At 37.7% G+C, this 18,962-nt stretch overlaps 1 protein-coding gene across 1 annotated transcript in view; it reads right to left on the reverse strand.

Annotated features, from left to right (window-relative positions):
- Nucleotides 1–18,962, reverse strand: part of Znf385d (zinc finger protein 385D) — a 207,612-nt gene that overhangs the window by 43,641 nt on the left and 145,009 nt on the right. Inside the window, exons 4-5 of the mRNA XM_076868555.1 lie at nucleotides 17,154–17,166; nucleotides 11,065–11,117 (exon numbers count right to left, since the gene is read on the reverse strand). Of these exons, the coding sequence (XP_076724670.1) occupies nucleotides 11,065–11,117; nucleotides 17,154–17,166 (66 nt within the window). The remainder of the gene's footprint in view (nucleotides 1–11,064; nucleotides 11,118–17,153; nucleotides 17,167–18,962) is intronic.

An 18,962-nucleotide genomic window follows, 5' to 3' on the forward strand; every position in this document is an offset into this window, starting at 1 on the left:
TGCAAAAACAATACTGATGAACTTGAAAAATCCTATGTTGAGCAAAAGACGTCAGGCACAAAGGAATTCAAAAGTATGACTGCATATATTACATTCTAGAAAGGCAAAATGAAGCTACTGTGACAGCAGGTCTGTGATTGCCTCTGGGTGGGGAGGGGGCTGTTGGGCATGGCACAAGAATTTCAAAAGGTCATATATCTTTTTTTGAATTATTTTTTTAAATTTACACATGACAGAGGAATGCATTATAATTCATATCACACATATAGAGCACAATTTTTCATATCTCTGGTTGTATACAAAGTATATTCACACCAATTTGCGTTTTCATACGTGAACTTTGGATAATGATGTCCATCACATTCCACCATCGTTACTAACTCCATGTCCCCTCCTTTCCTCTCCTAGCCCTCTCCCTATCTAGAGTTTATCTATTCCTCCCATGCTCCCCCTCCCTACCCCACTATGAATCAGCCTCCTTATATCAGAGGAAACATTTGGCATTTGGTGTTTTGGGATTTGGCTAACTTCACTTAGCATTATCTTCTCTAACTCCATCCATTTACCTGCAATTGCCATGATTTTATTCTCTTTTATTGCTGAGTAATATTCCATTGTGTATATATGCCACATTTATTTTATCCATTCATCTACTGAAGGGTGTATAGGTTGGTTCCACAGTTTAGCTATTGTGAATTGTGCTACTATAAACACTGATGTGGCTGTGTCCCTGTAGTATGCTGTTTTTAAGTCCTGTGGGTATAGACTGAGGAGAGGGATAGCTGGGTCAAATGGTGGTTCCATTCCCGATTTTCCAAGGAATCTCCATACTGCTTTCCATTTTGGTTGCACCAATTTGCAGTCCCACTAGCAGTGTATGAGTATAAAAGGTCATATATCTTGACTAGGATGGTGGATACACTGTGGACAGAGCTGCCTAAACTCACTGAACTATTCATTTAAACCCTGTATACTTTCTGTATGCAAATTATGCTTCCCTAAAATGGTAAAGAAACTGATATATTTTTTTCCTTTGTACAGATTCTTAGGCTGTTAATGGAAAAGGGGAGGAGACTTTGGTTCCATGAACTTGGGAAATAATCATGGCAGCCCTGGGATCTCATCAAGATAAATGTAGCTGTGAGTCCTCCCACAGCCTGCCTTAAGTTGAAGTTCATCTCAGGCAGCTCCCATGTTTCCTTGCACACATTTGAGTACATGCTATCTTCTCTTTGGGAGAAAAATAAAGGCACATTGTATAAGTCCTTCATTTTAAAAAGCTGTGTTTTTTTCGAAGGGAAATTAAGAAGTGTACAGCATATTAAAACAAGCAGACTATTTTTCAACTATAGCAATAGATATACATTGAACATGTATCAGAGGAAAGAACAGAATTACGTTTACATTCTGGGAAAAATTTTAGGTATTTTTTTTTTTTTTAATGATTTTAAGTGGTACCACTGCAGCTCAGTTTCCTTTCTCTCTTTCTACTGACTACCCAGATAGAAGGCAGTTGAATTACTTTAGAAAAGTTTTAAATATTCTCTTCCTTACTTTAGTATTAACACATAATTGGGCATAGGCATAGCACTAAAAACTCAAAAAAATATATTAAAAAAAGAATTTAAACAACCATCAAAAGAAGACCTACGGAGAAAAACACGTCAATAATTGTTTTGTGGTCTATAAGTTTAATATTAGAGATCTAAAGCTATCTCTCATTGCTTTCAAAGTACTACACAAAACAGGTGCATTAAGAAGGAATTGACAGGTAAGAGGACTAAGAAAACAGCTGCTAATGGAATGTGTTCAATTTAAAAGTTGGATAAAATGGAAGTCATATCAGCTAAGTGTAACTGCTTTCCTCCTAGCACATTGTTTGCTGTTTATCATATTAGGCACTTATAGCACATTTTCCCCCTTTTAAAGTACAAATTCATTGTATAATTATGGTAAGAGAACGCATCACACATTTCTCTTTTTATTTTTTCTTTGCCTAGTGCAATGCTTTGCAGACCAACTCTTCAACAGACAACGTGCTGAAAGAATTAAGAGCACATTATGAACATCCTCCATATCAAAAATTTACTGGACCTTAGGTAAGCATCTAGGTATTTTCAGGAGAGTAGGTAGCTGCCAAGTTTCAGAGTTTGCAGCCCAGATGCATTACTATTGTTCTAAAATGTGATCGGGTGGGTGTATTCTGCATTCTGCCTACATTGTCCCCAAATTTCTATAAAACTGCCAGAGTAAAAAATGAGAAAACATAGTATAAACTTACAAATAAGCTTTTCTGCAACTTTGAAACATTCTTTCATAGAATTTGTATCAAAAGGCATCATTCAAAATAAGTTGGTGGATATAACTATATAAAGAAAAGGTCAGACTGAGTATGGTGTGCATCCAAAATGGTTTATGTCTTTAATCTTTCAGGGAATGCAAAAACAAGTCATTTTCCTAGTATGTAGCTAGTGTGTGCTCCTGATTCTCCTATCACAGATCCTAAATAAGCCAGATTCACAATAGGAAACTGTTCCTTCAGACACAAGTGCCCTCTAGGGTTGACTGTGGAGGTGAAAGCAACACAGTACAGAAGCAAAGTCCTGTACATGGTGCAGCTAGGTTTGCATGATCATTCTCAACCTTCAGCCACCATTAGGCACAAATGACATGTCGTCCTAAACATGGGACACACTTTGCAAAGATTGGCAACTACGTTTCAATATCAGGGCATGACTAGAGTATGACACGAGACTAAAGAAGCACTGAGACCCCAAATTCATATTCTATATCTAATTCTGACTTAAGAACAATAAAGGCCAATGACTGTCTTTTCTTAGAATCATTGAATTTCAGAGATAATTGGTGGGTTTCATATTCTAATTTTCTCAATTTAAATGTGAAAAAATAGGGGTTCATAAGAGTATATAAGTGGTTTGCCCAAGATAACACGCATATCCCCCATCATGCGAGGAGGGTCACCTCCAAATATCTGGAGTTCTGAGTTAAGAGTTCCTTTTCATCGTAGTATATTCATTCATTCTCTCCTGACTCTCCCTCTCTCTGCCTTCATATACCAGTTTTGTTTTTTTTTTTTTTTTAAATTTAACCATTTCTCAGTTGGATCTATTCATGCATGGACAATGTTTCTATAGACAAAGAGCAAAGCCATAGTCTGATGATAGTGCAGAGGTTCTGCTTATATATAACCCTAAGACAGCTCTGATATTCTCACTAAAGAATGCCGAGCAAATAAGCAACTCATTTCTCTGCAAGCAGAATGTCAGTATGTATATTTATGCTGGAAATGCTAATTAATCTATTATATGAAATCTTCAAATGATCAAAATCTCCCAGAGGATACAGTACAGAGAAATAGTTCTCACCTCTCAAGTTAAGACATCACAATATTTTTATTATAATCAGTTTTGTCTTATTCAAAATAGCCTGCGGTACGTAGGGTAACATTTCCCTCAAGACTCTTTAGTTTTGATACAATTGGAAAAATGATATCTTTCTGAGTATATTTACAGGGTCTTTCTGAATATTGTTGAGCATGAAAAATCTCAAGACGACAAAGGAAATCAGTTACTGTTTGCTGGTTATCCAGCCACTACCACCACAGGTGGGGAAACGTGATAATTACTTTTCCTCATTTCATTAGATACATGGGTTTAGAAAAACAAAATACTAGGTTTGCTAAATAAAATGCTAAGTTTGCTAAATTACTTTGCTTAACTTAGGGAGAAATTTTGTATTTATGTGAGGACCCATTAGTAATATTGTTATCCTGAAATGTGTTCAACACAGTGTTGGCCTGGGTATTAAAACTTTATCTCATGTTATACTTTGCAAAGAAATCTGAAGCTTAACTCTTGACAAAAGCTTTTAAAGAGATATTATCCCCTTACCTCACCCTTCTTCCTTCCATCCTTCTTTTTCTGGGGACTGAATCCAAGGACCTCACTTATAATAGGTCAATTCTCTACCACTGAGTTACATTCTCAGTTAAATTATACCAAAAAAGAAAAAATAAATAAAAGCTTGACAAAAAACTGCTATTCTTAAAGGATTTAAAACTAATAGAAGGAAACAGAAAATAATCGCACCCAATGGCTATGTGAGAGGACCTAAGAGAATAGTAGCAGACAGTGCGGGATGACATTTCCAAAGAGAACATGATTAACTTCAGTTTTGAAAATATGACCTTCAGTATTACATGGAACTACCATTCGAAGACCATTCAAGGGCAGTCAATCACTTGCTCCTCATTTCTCTATTATTGGCTTAAAGTAAATCTGACCCAAGTGTAGCATCTATCACTTAAAAGTAAATTTTGCAATGCTTGTTGAGGCTTAGCCAATCATAGCAGCCAACTTTCAGCCAATCACAGGCTTCCAATTGCTCAGATCATGCACCTGCAAGGAGAGCACCTCATCACATCATGCCCAAATAAGGTAAACACCCAGTCAACTAATCAAACTGTTTCTGTATGCCATCTCCTTTTTCTGTCATTAAATACTATCTGTCCACATTACCGGGCAGAGCTCTCTGAAACTCTGCTGATACTGAGGGCTTCCTGATTCATGATTCCCCCCACCCACACATTGTTCCTCAAATAAAGTTTGCTAATTTTAATTTGTCTAAGGGTTTTCTTTAACGACATCAAAATGTACTTTAAATTCATCCACAAATTCTATACCCATCCTGTTTCAAGTCAACAGTCACCTCTTGCCTAAACTCATCTGTAGTCTATCTCCCTGATTCCACTCCTAATTTTGGGTCCACTCCATCCACCATAATTATAGCAAATTAAAAAAAAAAAAAAAAGGAAAATGAGGACTCCTACTTAAAATCCTCCCCCAAAACCAAAGGCCAAATATTCTCTCTGATAAGCAGATGCTGATCCATAATGGGAGGGGGGTGGCAATGGGAAAATGGAGGAACTGTGATTGGGCAAAGGGAGGGGTGGAGAAGGAGGGTATGGGGCAGGAAAGATGGTGGAATAAGATGGACATCATTACCCTAGGTATATGTATGACTGCACATATGGTATGGCACTACATATAGTACAACCAGAGAAATGAAAAGTTGTGCTGCAATTGTGTACAACAAAACAAAGTGCATTCTGCTGTCATATATACCTAATTTAGATAAATTAAAAAAAAAACCTAATGCCTTAAGAGTCCAACTGCTCATCACAGTTTGCCCATATGATTTGGTTCCTGCCTGTTTGGGGGTCATCCTCTTTTCTTCTGTGGAGGATGTGGTGGCTTGGCTTAGCATTCATGCCAGAGGCTAGGAAGTTAAAAACTCTTAACTGACAGGTTCATTTCCATGTATGTCTTGGCTATAGTCTTGTTAATACCAGTGAGATTGCTTGAAATTACAATAAGGGATTTGGACACTTATGTCTCTTTTAATACCCCCCCCTTTTTTTTGTCCTGGAAAATCATTTCAAGAAGGGTCTGATATACACGGGGAAGATTCCTATGTGTGACCGTTTTTTCAGTGTAGTATTTCTCCCTGACAACAGAAGTGGTTCCTTGCTTAGTGTAACTCTGTATCTTGGTTCTCAGGTTATTTTTCCTGTAGCTTTCCTCAATTAATCTACAATCTTTTTATCCTGTCTACTAAAACAAACTCAGATGGATTCGAAACCCTACTGTTCAATCTTGAATGATCTATTTATTTTCAGTCTCTCCAGTGTAATAATATTTCTTTTCATTTCAAGACCTTTGGCACATACTTTTTGCTTTGAATGATTGGGCTTCATGGGGCTCCTTCCCCTCTCTCAGTTCTTCACATAAATGCTAACTTCTAAGAGATAGTTTCCCTAGTTAATCAGCCCAATTTAGATACCCCCTCATTTTCTCCTATTAAACCCTCTACCTTTAATTTAACAGTAGTTAACATAAACTACAATATATCATAAAACAATGGAAAATATCCCCCACCAACTAAATTGTGAGGTCTACCATTTGCTCAGCAGTACCTTGGAGAGGGTCTAGTACAATTTTTTTTTTTTTTTTTTTTTTTTTTTTTTAACTAACCCCATTTTGCTTCATGTAATTGCCCAACTTTTTAGTCAGTCGACTCTTTTTCCATTGGTTTTCACTGGGCATGACCTAGCCAGAAAAAAACCTAGTGACAAGTCTCTATTCACAGTGGTGGAGAAAATTCCCTTAGATTATATTGTCAAGGAAAAGTATTGAATTATACATCTGTCAGGGATTATGAAACAAAGACAGTGTGTCTTTGGGGTTCTATCTCTTGAGCACCAATAAGGTCACTAGAAGTTGAGCAGGTGCCCAGGAAACAAATGATGAGCAAATGAACCGATCACATTCTTTTTATTTGAGAATAACAACAAAATTACTCTTCCAAAGTCAAATCTATCATTTGCATGTGACTGAAGGTTCAGTGCCATTGGTTACACAGAAATTAGCCTTTCTTTCATGACATGCACTTAACAGTTCAAATAGTCACTTCACTAAACTTTCTTCCATTTTATTTTTGAAGTTAGAAATATATTTCATTTATTTTAAATTCTGAGAGATAAAACTGAATAACCACTTTGGATACTTTAAAATGTATAGAATATTTTCTAATCAAAACCCTTTCACAAGTCTTGCTGTTCTCAAATCCAAAATCATTTTACAGTGCTTGAAATCCAGATCTTGCTTGGCTAGCAAAATTACACATAAGTGATAAATTCCTCATATTGAGGATTACATTCCTCATGACATGTGTTCTTGAATAGGTACTTTAATTGTGACTAAGATATATTTGGTGTAATTGAGGAGGCCCTTTCTCTAGCTCTTTACATAGAAAATAAAGAATAAGAAAAAAATGCATTTTTGTTTACTTTTGCAGCTAAATTTCTTGACATGTTACTTACTTTACATATGGTTTACAAAGTAAAAAATACTACTGAGATAGTTAGGTATATAAAAGAAAAATATTACAAGAAATACGGGTGGGGAGATCATAATTATTTGTTTCATTCCTTGTGCCATTACTAAGTTTTTGAATTGGTGTTTGTATTAAAAAATGTAATTAGATGTCTCAAGGCATCTATTTCAGATCTGGGTCAGTCAACTGCAGTTTCTGATGTTTAGATTTCCTGTATAGAATAAAAAATACATCTTCATTCACAAATGTTTAATGGCTTTTTTGACTTTTGTTTTCAAAACATTAGGTATTCAGGACATACTTTCAAATTTTTTCTAGTTACTGAAACAAATGGTTTCTCTTTTCTTAAAATCCAAAGCCACTATTTCGACTGACTTCTTTCATGTTAAAAAGAGCCAAAAGAAAAGATCCTCTCAATTCCAACATTCCAAAATCATACAAAATTTCAAGGCATCTTAATTTTTCTTATGAGCCAAAAAAGCTCCATTCTGCTTGAAGACGACAGCACATGCATTCAAAATATCAGGTCTATTAACTTTTTACATCTCCCAAGAAAACAAGTGAAACACACCCACACAAGTACAAAGCACATGGAAGGAGGAAAAACATTACCTTTCACAGACACTAAAGTATTATAAAGAAGATGCTGCTGGCATACTTAGGAAAATGCATTTTTTTTCTCTTGGCTTTTATAGTTTAATATAAAATAATTTCTAGCATATTTTGTACAAAAAAGACCTCCTGTGTTAAATACATCTCGTGTGTACCTCTACGCATTTTGCATGCCCAGGAAGTCGACAGACACATCAGCATGTTGCTTTCTCATCTATGGCTGGTCACACAGATTAAGAAATGAAGCACAGTTAAGTATTACTGATTATTTGAGGAGGGTTCTATAATTACTCCTCAACACTGAACTGCCATATTAGATTTTTTAAAAATTGAAATTTGTTTGGACAGAGAAGTTGCAAGCTATGATATAATGCTTGTGGCAGCTCTGCTAGATTGAAATATAGTATTTAAAATAAAATTTAAATCACCTGCTATGGTTTGGGGATGGTTTGAGTAAAGGTTCATATGTTGAAGCTATTTGTTTTTGTTTTTTTCCTTTGGTATTGGGTATTGAACCCAGGGGCACTTACTCACTGGGTCACATCCCCAGCCTTTTTTGTATTTTATTTAGAGGTAGGGTCTCACTGGGTTGCTTAGGAACCTCACAAAATCACTGAGGCTGGCTTTAAACTCGTGATCCTCCTGCCTCAGCTTACAGAGCCACTGAGATTACAGGTGTGCACCGTCTAGCCCGACCTGGCTTAGTTCTTTTGAGAATGAGTTGTTACAAAAAAAAGGTAGTCTGGCCCCTAAATCTCTGTGGTTTCCAATCTTGCCATGTGATTACTCTCTCCCCTTCATACAGGCTCCCATCATGATGCTATCTACCATACTGAGATGCAGCCACAGGGCTCTCACCAGAGCCCAAACTGATGGGAGATGCCTGATCTTAGACTTTTAGCCTCCCAAAGTGTGAGCTAAATAAGCCTCTGAACAAGGTACCTAGCCTCAAGTACTCTTCTACAGCAACAGTGGACATAGTGGACTACGATATCCACGGTAGTTAGGATCTTAGGCAGGATTTAAACATTGCTACCATAACCCAAGGCTGCTCTTTATGTAATTGTTCACTCAGCCCTTAAAACAGATCTGACAAAGTCATTGTGACTTCATAAAAATCTTCCTGACATACTTTATTCTTCAATTCAGTATTGGATCCTAAATACCCTGCTGTCGTGTTTGTTGCTCCATGTCAAATCCTAATCTGTTTTGTGTCCTTGCTGGCTGGAGCTCATCCTCCTTATCCAACTCTAGTATTTTAAGCCCCACATGAACCAATATAATGTTCATTCCTGAACATTATATTGGTTCTGTATTTTTTTGTGGTTTCTTCTACCAGGCTTGCCTTTCCTCTGACTTCCAAAAATCTGGGCCAAAGCAAATAGTTTCTTCAAATTATTTCATCTTTCATGGAGCCTCAACCCTGGGAGCCAAAACCAGTAAATAAGTAAATAAACACTCACACAATTTTCTGTCCTATAGACTCTTAACCACAGTAATAAAGAGCACAAATCTATTGGTGGCAGTTTGAATGGGACCAGGCCTCCTTCCAGAGATGATCAGAGTCTCAAGGAAGGTGCCTAAAAGTGAACTTGGCTTGATTATTATACCTTAATCCCTAATGAGGATTTCTGTGAAAGTGGTATAAAATTTCAATCAATGTAATATCCACAGAATAAAACAGTATGTCTATGCTATTCATCACTCCAACCTGTATTCTAGTTCAAATGTCAGTGGATAATAGATATTCCCAAATGTGTATTAACATGAACAAATATCTGTGTGAACTTTAGTATCACTGTTCAAAATATCCACAGTCTTTCTCTCCATGCTCAACTACAAGACTGTACATGCCTGCACCTCACTGGCATGAGGTCTTATGCCATCGATGGGGGCCATTTAAAACACAAGTGAAAGTGACCCATGCCACCTCCTGGCAGGAGGAGGAGATTTAACAAATAAACTGGGCCCTCACTGTTACGGTTTGGATAAGAGATGTCCCCCAAAAGATCATGTGTTAGACAATGAAAGAAGGTTCAGAGGATAAATGATTGTGTTGTGAGTCTTAACCCTGATGGGATTAATTGAGTGCTAACCAGAAGGCTGGTAGGGTGTAACTGGAGGAGATAGGGCATTGGGGGCATGATTTCGGGGTATCTATTTGTATTTGGCAAGTGGAGGTCTCTCTCTCTGGTTCCTAATCATGTGAGCTGCTTCCCCCTGCCATACTCTTTTGCCATGATGTTCAGCTTCACTTGGAGCCGCAAGGAATGGTGCTGGACTTCTATGGACTGAGACCTCTAAAATTGTGAGCCCTCAAATAAACTCTTCCTTCCTACGTTATGCCGGGTGGGTCCTTTGAGTCACAGCAGTGAAAAAGCTGTCCAAAACAGAAATTGGTGCCAAGAGTAGGATCCTTGCTGTGAATAACCTGACCATGTGGTTCAGAAGATTTTGAAGCTTTTTGGAATTGGTGGGAGGAATTTTGAGATGCCTAGCCATGTATGCTAGAAACGCTTTAGATTGTTGTAAGCGGAGTTTAATGGACAATACTGATGGCAGCTCAAAAGACCAGTAGGACTTTTGAGAATGCCAGAAGGACCATGAACAGTGAAGGCTTAAGAAGGTTAAATGGAAAAGGAAGACTCTATTGGAATTTGGAGTAGAGATCATTTGTGTTAAGTTCTGACTGAGAAGTTGTCTGCATGTGTCCTGAGACTTTCTGAAAAGCTGAGTTTAAAACCAATGGACTTCTTAATCTGGTGGAAGAAATTTCTAGGCAGCATAGCATTCAGGAAGTGGTGGCATGAATAATGCTGTCAGCTTTTAGCCAATATTCAGGGGCAGAAAGCAAAGCAGAAAGATTTGAAAAACTTGGACTTGAAAGGCAGGAGTAAAACTGGGGCTAAGGAAGTTGTAGTTGTTACAGATATTACTGCCACTAAAGGAATGCTAAAGACTTCGCACAGAGACAATAAGAAAGATGGCTTGAGGGTATCTCAGACTCAAGGGAGTAAAAGTGAAAATCCTCTTGACAAGAGACCAGTGGGGCACCCTTCTTGTACAAGAGAGCCTAGGAAGTTTTTTCAACACATTCAGCCACTGAGGCACTCAGAGGTTGATGCAGCCGGGGTCTCTGGAGGCTTGGCTACTGCTCAAAATGGTGGCAGACCTTGGCATCAACCACATGGTGGTGGTCCTACTGGAATGCAGGATGCTGAAACTAGGGGGTCATAGAGGCTTTTACCAAGATTTCAAAGGAAGGCCTTGGAAGCCAGGCAAGGTACAACAGGATTGGGGGTCCTTGAGGGCAGCAAAGTCCTGAGAGGGCAAAGTGTGGAAATTTGAGGAGGAAGCCAAAGCTGCAGTAGAGACCCCTGAGATTAAAAAATGCCAGTAATGTAGGACATCATCCTAGGAAAGCTGCAGGAATCAAGCAGAAACAAGTCAACAGAAAGGCTACTCGGGCTGCAACCAGCAAGGCCACAGGGGCAGATCTACGCAAGCCTTTGGAGAGAACATCAGGATGCCATATGCTCCAGTCACCAGACACAGAACTAAAGAACTTGTTTGCCCAGCTAGACTTCAGTCTTGCTTTGGTCCTATCCCTTCTTTCTATGCCCCATTTTTATAAATGGAAATGTTTACTCTATACATTTACATATTGGATTCTTGTAAATAGCTTTTGATTTTTACAGGAGCTCACAATGCAAGTTTGCCCCATGTCTCAGAGGAGACTTTGGAATTGAAATTTTGGGTAAACTTGGAATTTTTGAGATCATGGAGACTCTTGGAAATATACAAAATATACTTTGCATTGTGACATGGTTGTGAGCATTTGGGGGCCAGGGGCAGAATGTTAGGTTTGTATTTGAGATATCCCCCAAAAGCTCATGTGTAAGACAATGCAAGAAGGTTCAGAGGAGAAATGATTGGGTTGTGACAGTCTCAACCCAATCAGTGAATTAATACCCTGATAGGATTAACTAAGTAGTAACTAATGGGGGGCAAGGTATGCTGGAAGAGGTAGAAATTGGGGGTGTGGCTTTGGGGTATATATTTTGTATCTAGAGAGTGGAGTCCCTCTCTCTGCTTCCTGGATCATCATGTGAGCTGCTTCCCTCCACCACAATCTCTGCCATCATGTTCAGCTTCAACTTGAGCCCCAAGGAATGGAACCTGCTATCTATGGACAGAGACCTCTGAAACCATGAACTCATAAATAAACTTTTCCTTTCCTATCATTGTTCTGGTTGGGTCCTTTAGTCATAGCAGCTAAAAAGCTGACAAAAACACATTTCTTCCTCTTTTTAAACATAAGGCAAACAATACCCCAATACTCCTGCTCCACTGATTATTCAGAGAGACATAGCAGCAGAGTCACAGCAAAGAACAAAATTTTCTGTGAAAAGGAGATTGGGATTACCACAACAAATGTTAGCCTGAACTGTCTGATACAGAGAGAATCAAATATATGAAGGAAGATTACTCTTTCCTAACACTGGCTGTTGTCTCTGAAAGACAGAAAGGGCAATACTGTTATATAAACGTCTGAGAATCTTCAATATAGAAACACTGGTCCTCAGTAATGAAGAAAACAGAGAAAGGGGGCAAAGGGAGAGAATTTTTTTTTTTTCTCTTCACTTTTATCCAAATTTATTAGCAAGAAATTTTTGAGCAAAAGGGAATACAGAGTATTTAAAAAAATTTAGGTCATATAAATCTTTTAAAATGTGCATAATGAACTTGTATTATGTATAATTATAATAGCAGTAATGATAGGGAAATATGGTAGGATAAAACAACAACTGTAAAGCTCTTATAAATATTGAATAGAAACATTTAAATGAAATTATTAACCATTTCAGATCAAAACACAAATTATCCAGTTAATATTTTTATTTTTGAACTGGTTTTCTTTATTGACATCTTTAGAAGATTCTAGAGGTATAACTTAATATCATTCAATGTTCAGGCAGAAGATGCATTTATCTCTGTATAATTTCATCTAGGATACCACTTGAGAAATTTATCTTGGCTTTATGTGACTTTTGTGGAAAAATGTCTTCCCATATCTGATCCATAATTTAGCATGTGTAATTAACACATGTAATGATGTGTTAATGATCTCTTATTTATACAGCATCTAGCTTCAATGAACACAAAGTGCTCTATTTACTTAATTTATTCTCTAAACATATACATCTGGAACTATCCTTGGACTTAAAATAAATTAACTCCACTAAAGAGTAGATTTCTTTAAAAGAAAATTTATTTAAGAGCAAGAATAAAAAATGAAGACATGCAAATGTTCCTTTGTATGACAAAATTATTTAAGGCACTTGATTTGGAATTAGAGAACAAGAAAAGTACTTCCAAAGTCCTATCAGTGTTCAGCAGGCTCCTGATGACTACCGAGAGCCTTAAATTTTTATTAACATCATAAGAAGAACTTAATTTGTAATGAAAGGCTACTTTGCAATTGCCACTAATTCTACATTTACCTGCCTCTATAATTCGCTTCACTTACAGCTGTCTCTTACATTAATATTCATTACAAAAGCCTCTCTCTAATTTTACTTGATTTGACAGAAATGCATTAGCTATGACGAATGCTTCAAAATGTTCTCAGACAGTATTAATGCAAGCAGAACCTATGATAATTATTGCTATTTAAACACAGAGATTATTCCTTGTGGTCTGTTTATAAAAAAAAATGGAAATAAAACCTCCAGCCACCAGAAATCAGAAAAATCTGCTTTCTAAAAAACATTATATATTAAATATCATTTCCCCACATGCAAACAGCCATATACAGAAACACTGGCACATGATAAAATATGATGGATCTGCATATTCATAGAGAGAAAAGAAGAAAATAAAAAAGGATGAGTTTCTCACTTGTATAGAGAATAAAGAAGACCTCAGGAGATTGAGTTGCTGGATTTTATTCAATGTCAAATCACTATCCAGAAATTCCAATACTTAACTTTTCCCTAACCCTTATCACATAAAGCCAGACCAGCAGCTCATTGCAATAAGGAAAAATCAAGATAAACAGGGGTTTTTGTATTTTAATGATCACTACAAAGCACAACACATGACCTGATTCACAAGTACATTATTTTGTGATTCCATATAGACTGGTGATAAAGACACTATAGAAACTCTCCATATAGACATTATTTCCTTGGTCAAATATAAACTTTGGGTTGCCTGTAAGTGTCCTTTCTAATTTATAAATTTCTACTCATCTACTATAATTTTGAAATGCTCCACTTTTTTTTTTTTTAAGAAAAAATAGTATCAAGCTTAGAAGGGATATGTCTCCCAAAGCATTTAGTCAAAGTCTTTATCTAAGGGTTTTTAAATGTATATTTTAGCCAATGAACTATCTCTTCAGAAAAACATTATGGAGAAGTCCAATTCTTAGCAAATAGATACAGGTATTAAAATAGGGTTGAGCAGTCCATACTTCTGAACTTCATATCATGGTCTCTTAAGGAGCTCGGTGGGAGGATGGAGCAGACTGCAAAGCATCCCCAATTCACACTCTGCTCCCAAACGCCGCAGGTCAGCCTATTCTGTTCTCTAGACTATAGTACAACCCCAAAGACTGATAGCTCATCTAGTCACAATGCAGACCAGTCTACTTTCGGATAGCTCTTAGTTTTTAAAGATACTTTTCTTACCGACTCAAAATCTACCTTTCTGAAACTTCCATTTACTCTCTGATTAGCTGGATCATGAGATTCTTTGGGGTTTACAATAGCATGGGAATTCAATAGGTGTTTGTATATAGTTGCTGGATAAATGAGAATGAAAGGATAAATAATGCTACCTCTTCTACTTATTCATTTGAGGATGCTGCCAACATTTCCTTGGGGTTCACTATTTCAGATCCTTCATGTTCTTTCCCGTGATGTGGTTTCCTGACCCTTCACAATCCTGTTCTGGCCTTGAACAATTTCATAAACTTTTTTGTAAGTGAGGAGGCAAGACGAAGTTCAATACCCAAAGCTTGACTTAATCCATGAGTATAGCCTTTGGTACCATCAGTCTGTTTGAGAATCATAAAAACCTATGGGCTAGGGCCATCACATGATTGACTCCTACTGCGTGGGGGTCTACTCAGTTCACTAAATTTGCAGGTTAGCAAATTGTGGACTGTGGGCCAAATGTACTCACAAACTGTTTCCCTAAATGAAGTTATATTGAAACATAGTCACTGTTATTCAATAACATGTTTTTCTAGGCTGTTATTTGGATGTTATTTGGATTTTACCACTTTGACCATGCAATTCTTCTTTTATATTTCTATGAACTTCTATTTCTTATATTGAGTTTTATAACTGCCATCATGATCTGGAACGGACTGTTACCTCACACACAAAACTGCCCTCCCTAAATTCTGGAAACTACTCCATCAGTGTTATTCAGAAAATTCTATCTAGATGGAATAATAAAAAAGATAGTTCTATTTGAGAGTGGTTTTGTTCACTTGCCACGATGCCTTTAAAATCTACCCAAGATGTTAGATTGTTGAGAGCTGCAGCCAGGTCAAGATGGTGCCTGGCATTTTGCCAGAGGGGTGGTTCCTGCTGCCTCAGGTGCCCGCTATTTTTGAGTTCTTGCGGAGTTCCTAGAGAGTTCGTGTGGGTTGGTTGAGTTCTGGTTGAGCTCATGCGGAGTTCCTGGAGGGTTGCAGTGGGTGGCATTTGTGTGAGTTCGAAAATAAAGTTCGTTCTTGCTTGAATCTATAAGTGGCTCGTGACCTCCTGGTTATTTGTGCCCAGCCAGACTGCGGCATTAGGTATGTCAATAGTTTATTCCTCTGAGGTGCTAAGTAACATTCCTCTCTATCAATTTATTATAATTTGTTAATTCATTTGTCCAATAAAAAAAACATTTGGGTCATTTCCAGTATTTTCCAATGGTTCATAAAACCGCTATAGATATCTGTATTCAGATTTTTGTGTAAATATAGTTTTCATTTCTCTTAGATATTCTTAGGTGTAAGATCTCTGGGTCATATGGCAAATATATTTTTATCTTGAAAATAAACTGTCAAAAATGTTTTGCTCAATAGCTATATTAGTTGTGTTTCCCCCAGAAATATGTACAAAGTCCCAATTGATCCACATTCTCATAGTAGTTAGAATAGTCAGTATTTATTTTATTTTAGCAATTCTAACAGGTGTGTAGTAGTGTCTTATCATGGCTTTAATTTGCATTTTCCCAGCAACTAATGGCATCAAATATCTTTTCATGGCTTATTTGCCATCTGTCCATTCTTCAGAAGAATATCTGTTCAAACCTTGTGCCTATTTTCAAATTGAACTTTTTCCTTTTTTAATTATTGAGCGTTAAACATTCTTTATATATTCTGGATACAATATCTTTGCCAGATATTTGAACTGAAAATATTTTCTATTTCTTGACTTTCACAAACTTTTCCCTCCTCCTCCTAGGGATTGAACCCAGGGGCTTAACTACTCGGTCATATCCCCAGCCGTTTTTATTTATTTATTTTGAGATAGGGTCTCCCTAAGTTGCCAAGGCTAGCCTGAAACTTGTGATCCTCCTGTCTCAGCCTCCTAAGTCACTGGGATTATTAGCATATGCCACCATGCCTGACTACAATATTTTTAATTTTGGTGAAGTACGATTAATTTTTCTTTTTTTATAGATCATGCCTTTGGTGACATTCTTTAGCAGAGTCCAATTATGATAGAGAAATTGCCTAGTAATTTGAACAAGAAAATTTAGTATTAACTGGAATGGGAACATTAAATGACAATTAGCAGGTAAGAGAAAAAGAGATCTCTAAATAATACAGGATTAGCAGATATAAGCATCATGTGTCCAGGGAAAAAAAGTTTCCTTTCTCAACCCAGACCTCACTAGAGAGGGTGTGGCCATAACTCACTGAATGCTAGAGAGGTATCTATAGGACTTCTTGGTGGAACTTGCTGGAAATCTGTTCTCTAGATACCAAGGAAAGCTGCTCACAAGGCAGTATCTTGCCAGAGCTATAATGCTACAAAACCACCTTAGGAATGTGTTGGGAGAAGCTGCTCGAATGTGACTTCTATGGCCACCTTACACTGTAGGAGTTTGACCAGAGAGATCATGAGACCAGGAATAAAGACACCTACTTTCCACAATGTCTCTCCATAGCCATCTGCTTACAAAGGTTAACATCTTTCCAACTTGTCAAAGAAGGATACTCAAGGGTTCAGATTCTGTCAGAGATAGTCGACTTGCAATTCTCCTAGTACCTTTTTGTTTGTTTTGGATAAAATTTTATTTAAACCCCAGATGGTTGACCCAGGGATAGTATTTTGAAATCTTGATATAAATTGCATATGATTTGAGTCACTATATTATCAGGGAATAAGTTTTGCTGAGCCAAGATTAATACTCAAATAAAACAGACAAACTCCACACCAGACCTTCCATGATCTTTGGTTGATGTTGTTCACATTTTTCTGTGGTTTCCTTCCCTTGAGCATGGGCAGGACCTGCAACTTCCTTTTTTGGTGGGATTTAGCATACTCTTTCAAATTTACTTTGTTTCACTGCCTCTACTTGCATGAGAGCTGAGTACAGATGGTCAGCAGGACTTTCCCTCTGCTTCTGAAGTGAGGGTGGCAGAGAAGGCAAGGCATAGTTTCTTGGTGGTGTCGTCCGAAGTTCAGGGAGTACGGCCAAAAGGGTCCTGTTCTCTAGAGCTGCCTCTTCCAGATCTAGAAGAGAACTAGAAAGAACGGCTTGTCTTGAGGCTGTTTTGTTTATAGCAAGTGACAGCTCTAGGTTACAGGATCTTCTAGGAGCCCAAGATTGGCATAAGTAGGAGACAAACAAAATTTAAAAAAAAAAATGCAAAATGAGGAGCTTCCCACTGGGTGATAGCCCAGGTCCTGAGGTCCCTATTCAGCCCTACTTTTTTTTTCTCCATTCTCTCCCTCTCCTGAAAGTTGCTTTATGACTCCTCTCCAGGCTTGTAGTTATCAGGAGGAACCGCGTAGAATGTGCTTCCTCTACCTTCTCTGGACCCAGAAACTCCCCAGGGTCTGTTTGAATTGATTTCTTTGCTTTAACTACATGCCAAGGTCTATCCCACATGTAGGTGTTTTAAAGCCTGAGGGTTGCCATGATCAATTGGCTAGCTGAGATTTCCCTCTAAAAAGATGGTTGTCTTGATCCACAGGGTTTACGTACTTGCCAAAGCTAGACACAGGTCGTAATATGAACTTTAAAGAAGAGATATCCCTGTTAATTATGAGCAGCAGACTCTACCAAACACTGTAGCTGATCCGAGGAAAGAGGGTCAGTTGTCCTAAACTGCCAGTAGAAGGGGGCTAACACACACTGGCGTCACTGACTCCTACCTATCAGGCATGTCAAATCCCAGAATGCCTTGACACACCGTGTGGCTTTACAAGCGTTTCCGCCCTTCCTAGCTGACTCTCAGTTTCCTCTATGGGGTTTCCTTTATACAGCTTTTTAATCTCTTTGCCCAACATCATTTATTTATTTTTTTCATTTGTGAGATTCCCAGAGATCTCATTTCTATCTCAAAATGACAATACACAATAATAGTGGTGACCATAATAAATAGTAACTTTCTAAGATTTCAGAGTACCAATTATGTGCCAGGCAATCTGTTAGCTGCCTTAACTGTGCTATTGATCACCCTCTGTATAAGTTATTGCAGGAGAAACAAAGAAAATTAAATGGTACAGCAGAGATTAGAAACCTAGAATCTGATTCTCGATCTCACCTTCTTTTTCCAAACCAAAGGCTCACCTGTACCCTACCTCTGCCATCACTGCTGTATCACCCTTTTTACCTGTATCTTTAGGCTTACATCATAGTATTTACATTTTGATTTTATCTACCAAACAAGACTGAAAGCTTCTTGATGGCAGTGAATTACCCTATAATAGCTACGTGACATAGAATAATCCTATGTTGGGTGTTGAGTGGCTAGACGCTGATTTTCATAGCTGACAATTTAAGGGCTATCCTTCTCTGGAAATTTGCTCAGCAGAGACTGAAAGAATCTGTCTCGAGAGTCACAAATCCAGCCAAGGACCAGCTGAGTGGAAGGGATGCTTGGTGAATAATGAGGCTAATCTGAGTGATGATCAAGACTTGGCCATGCATAGATATGAGCACCCAACTTGAAATGAGGTGCCACTGCACACATTAATTTATAACTACATATGAAGAAATGGAGCCAAGCATCATAAATGCAAGTATAAGCCTTTCAAACACACACACACATTTCAGAGACTCATATTTGATGAGGATACCTGATAGAGGCTCCCATCTGTCATTCCACAGCCTCCCATCCTGATTACAAAGTACATGTTGTCTATTTCTCTGAACATGATGACATGTTATCAAAAGATGATAAATGCCTTCAC

The sequence above is a fragment of the Callospermophilus lateralis genome, chromosome 1, assembly GCF_048772815.1.
Source record: "Callospermophilus lateralis isolate mCalLat2 chromosome 1, mCalLat2.hap1, whole genome shotgun sequence".
In the NCBI taxonomy this organism is placed as follows: Eukaryota; Metazoa; Chordata; class Mammalia; order Rodentia; family Sciuridae; genus Callospermophilus; species Callospermophilus lateralis.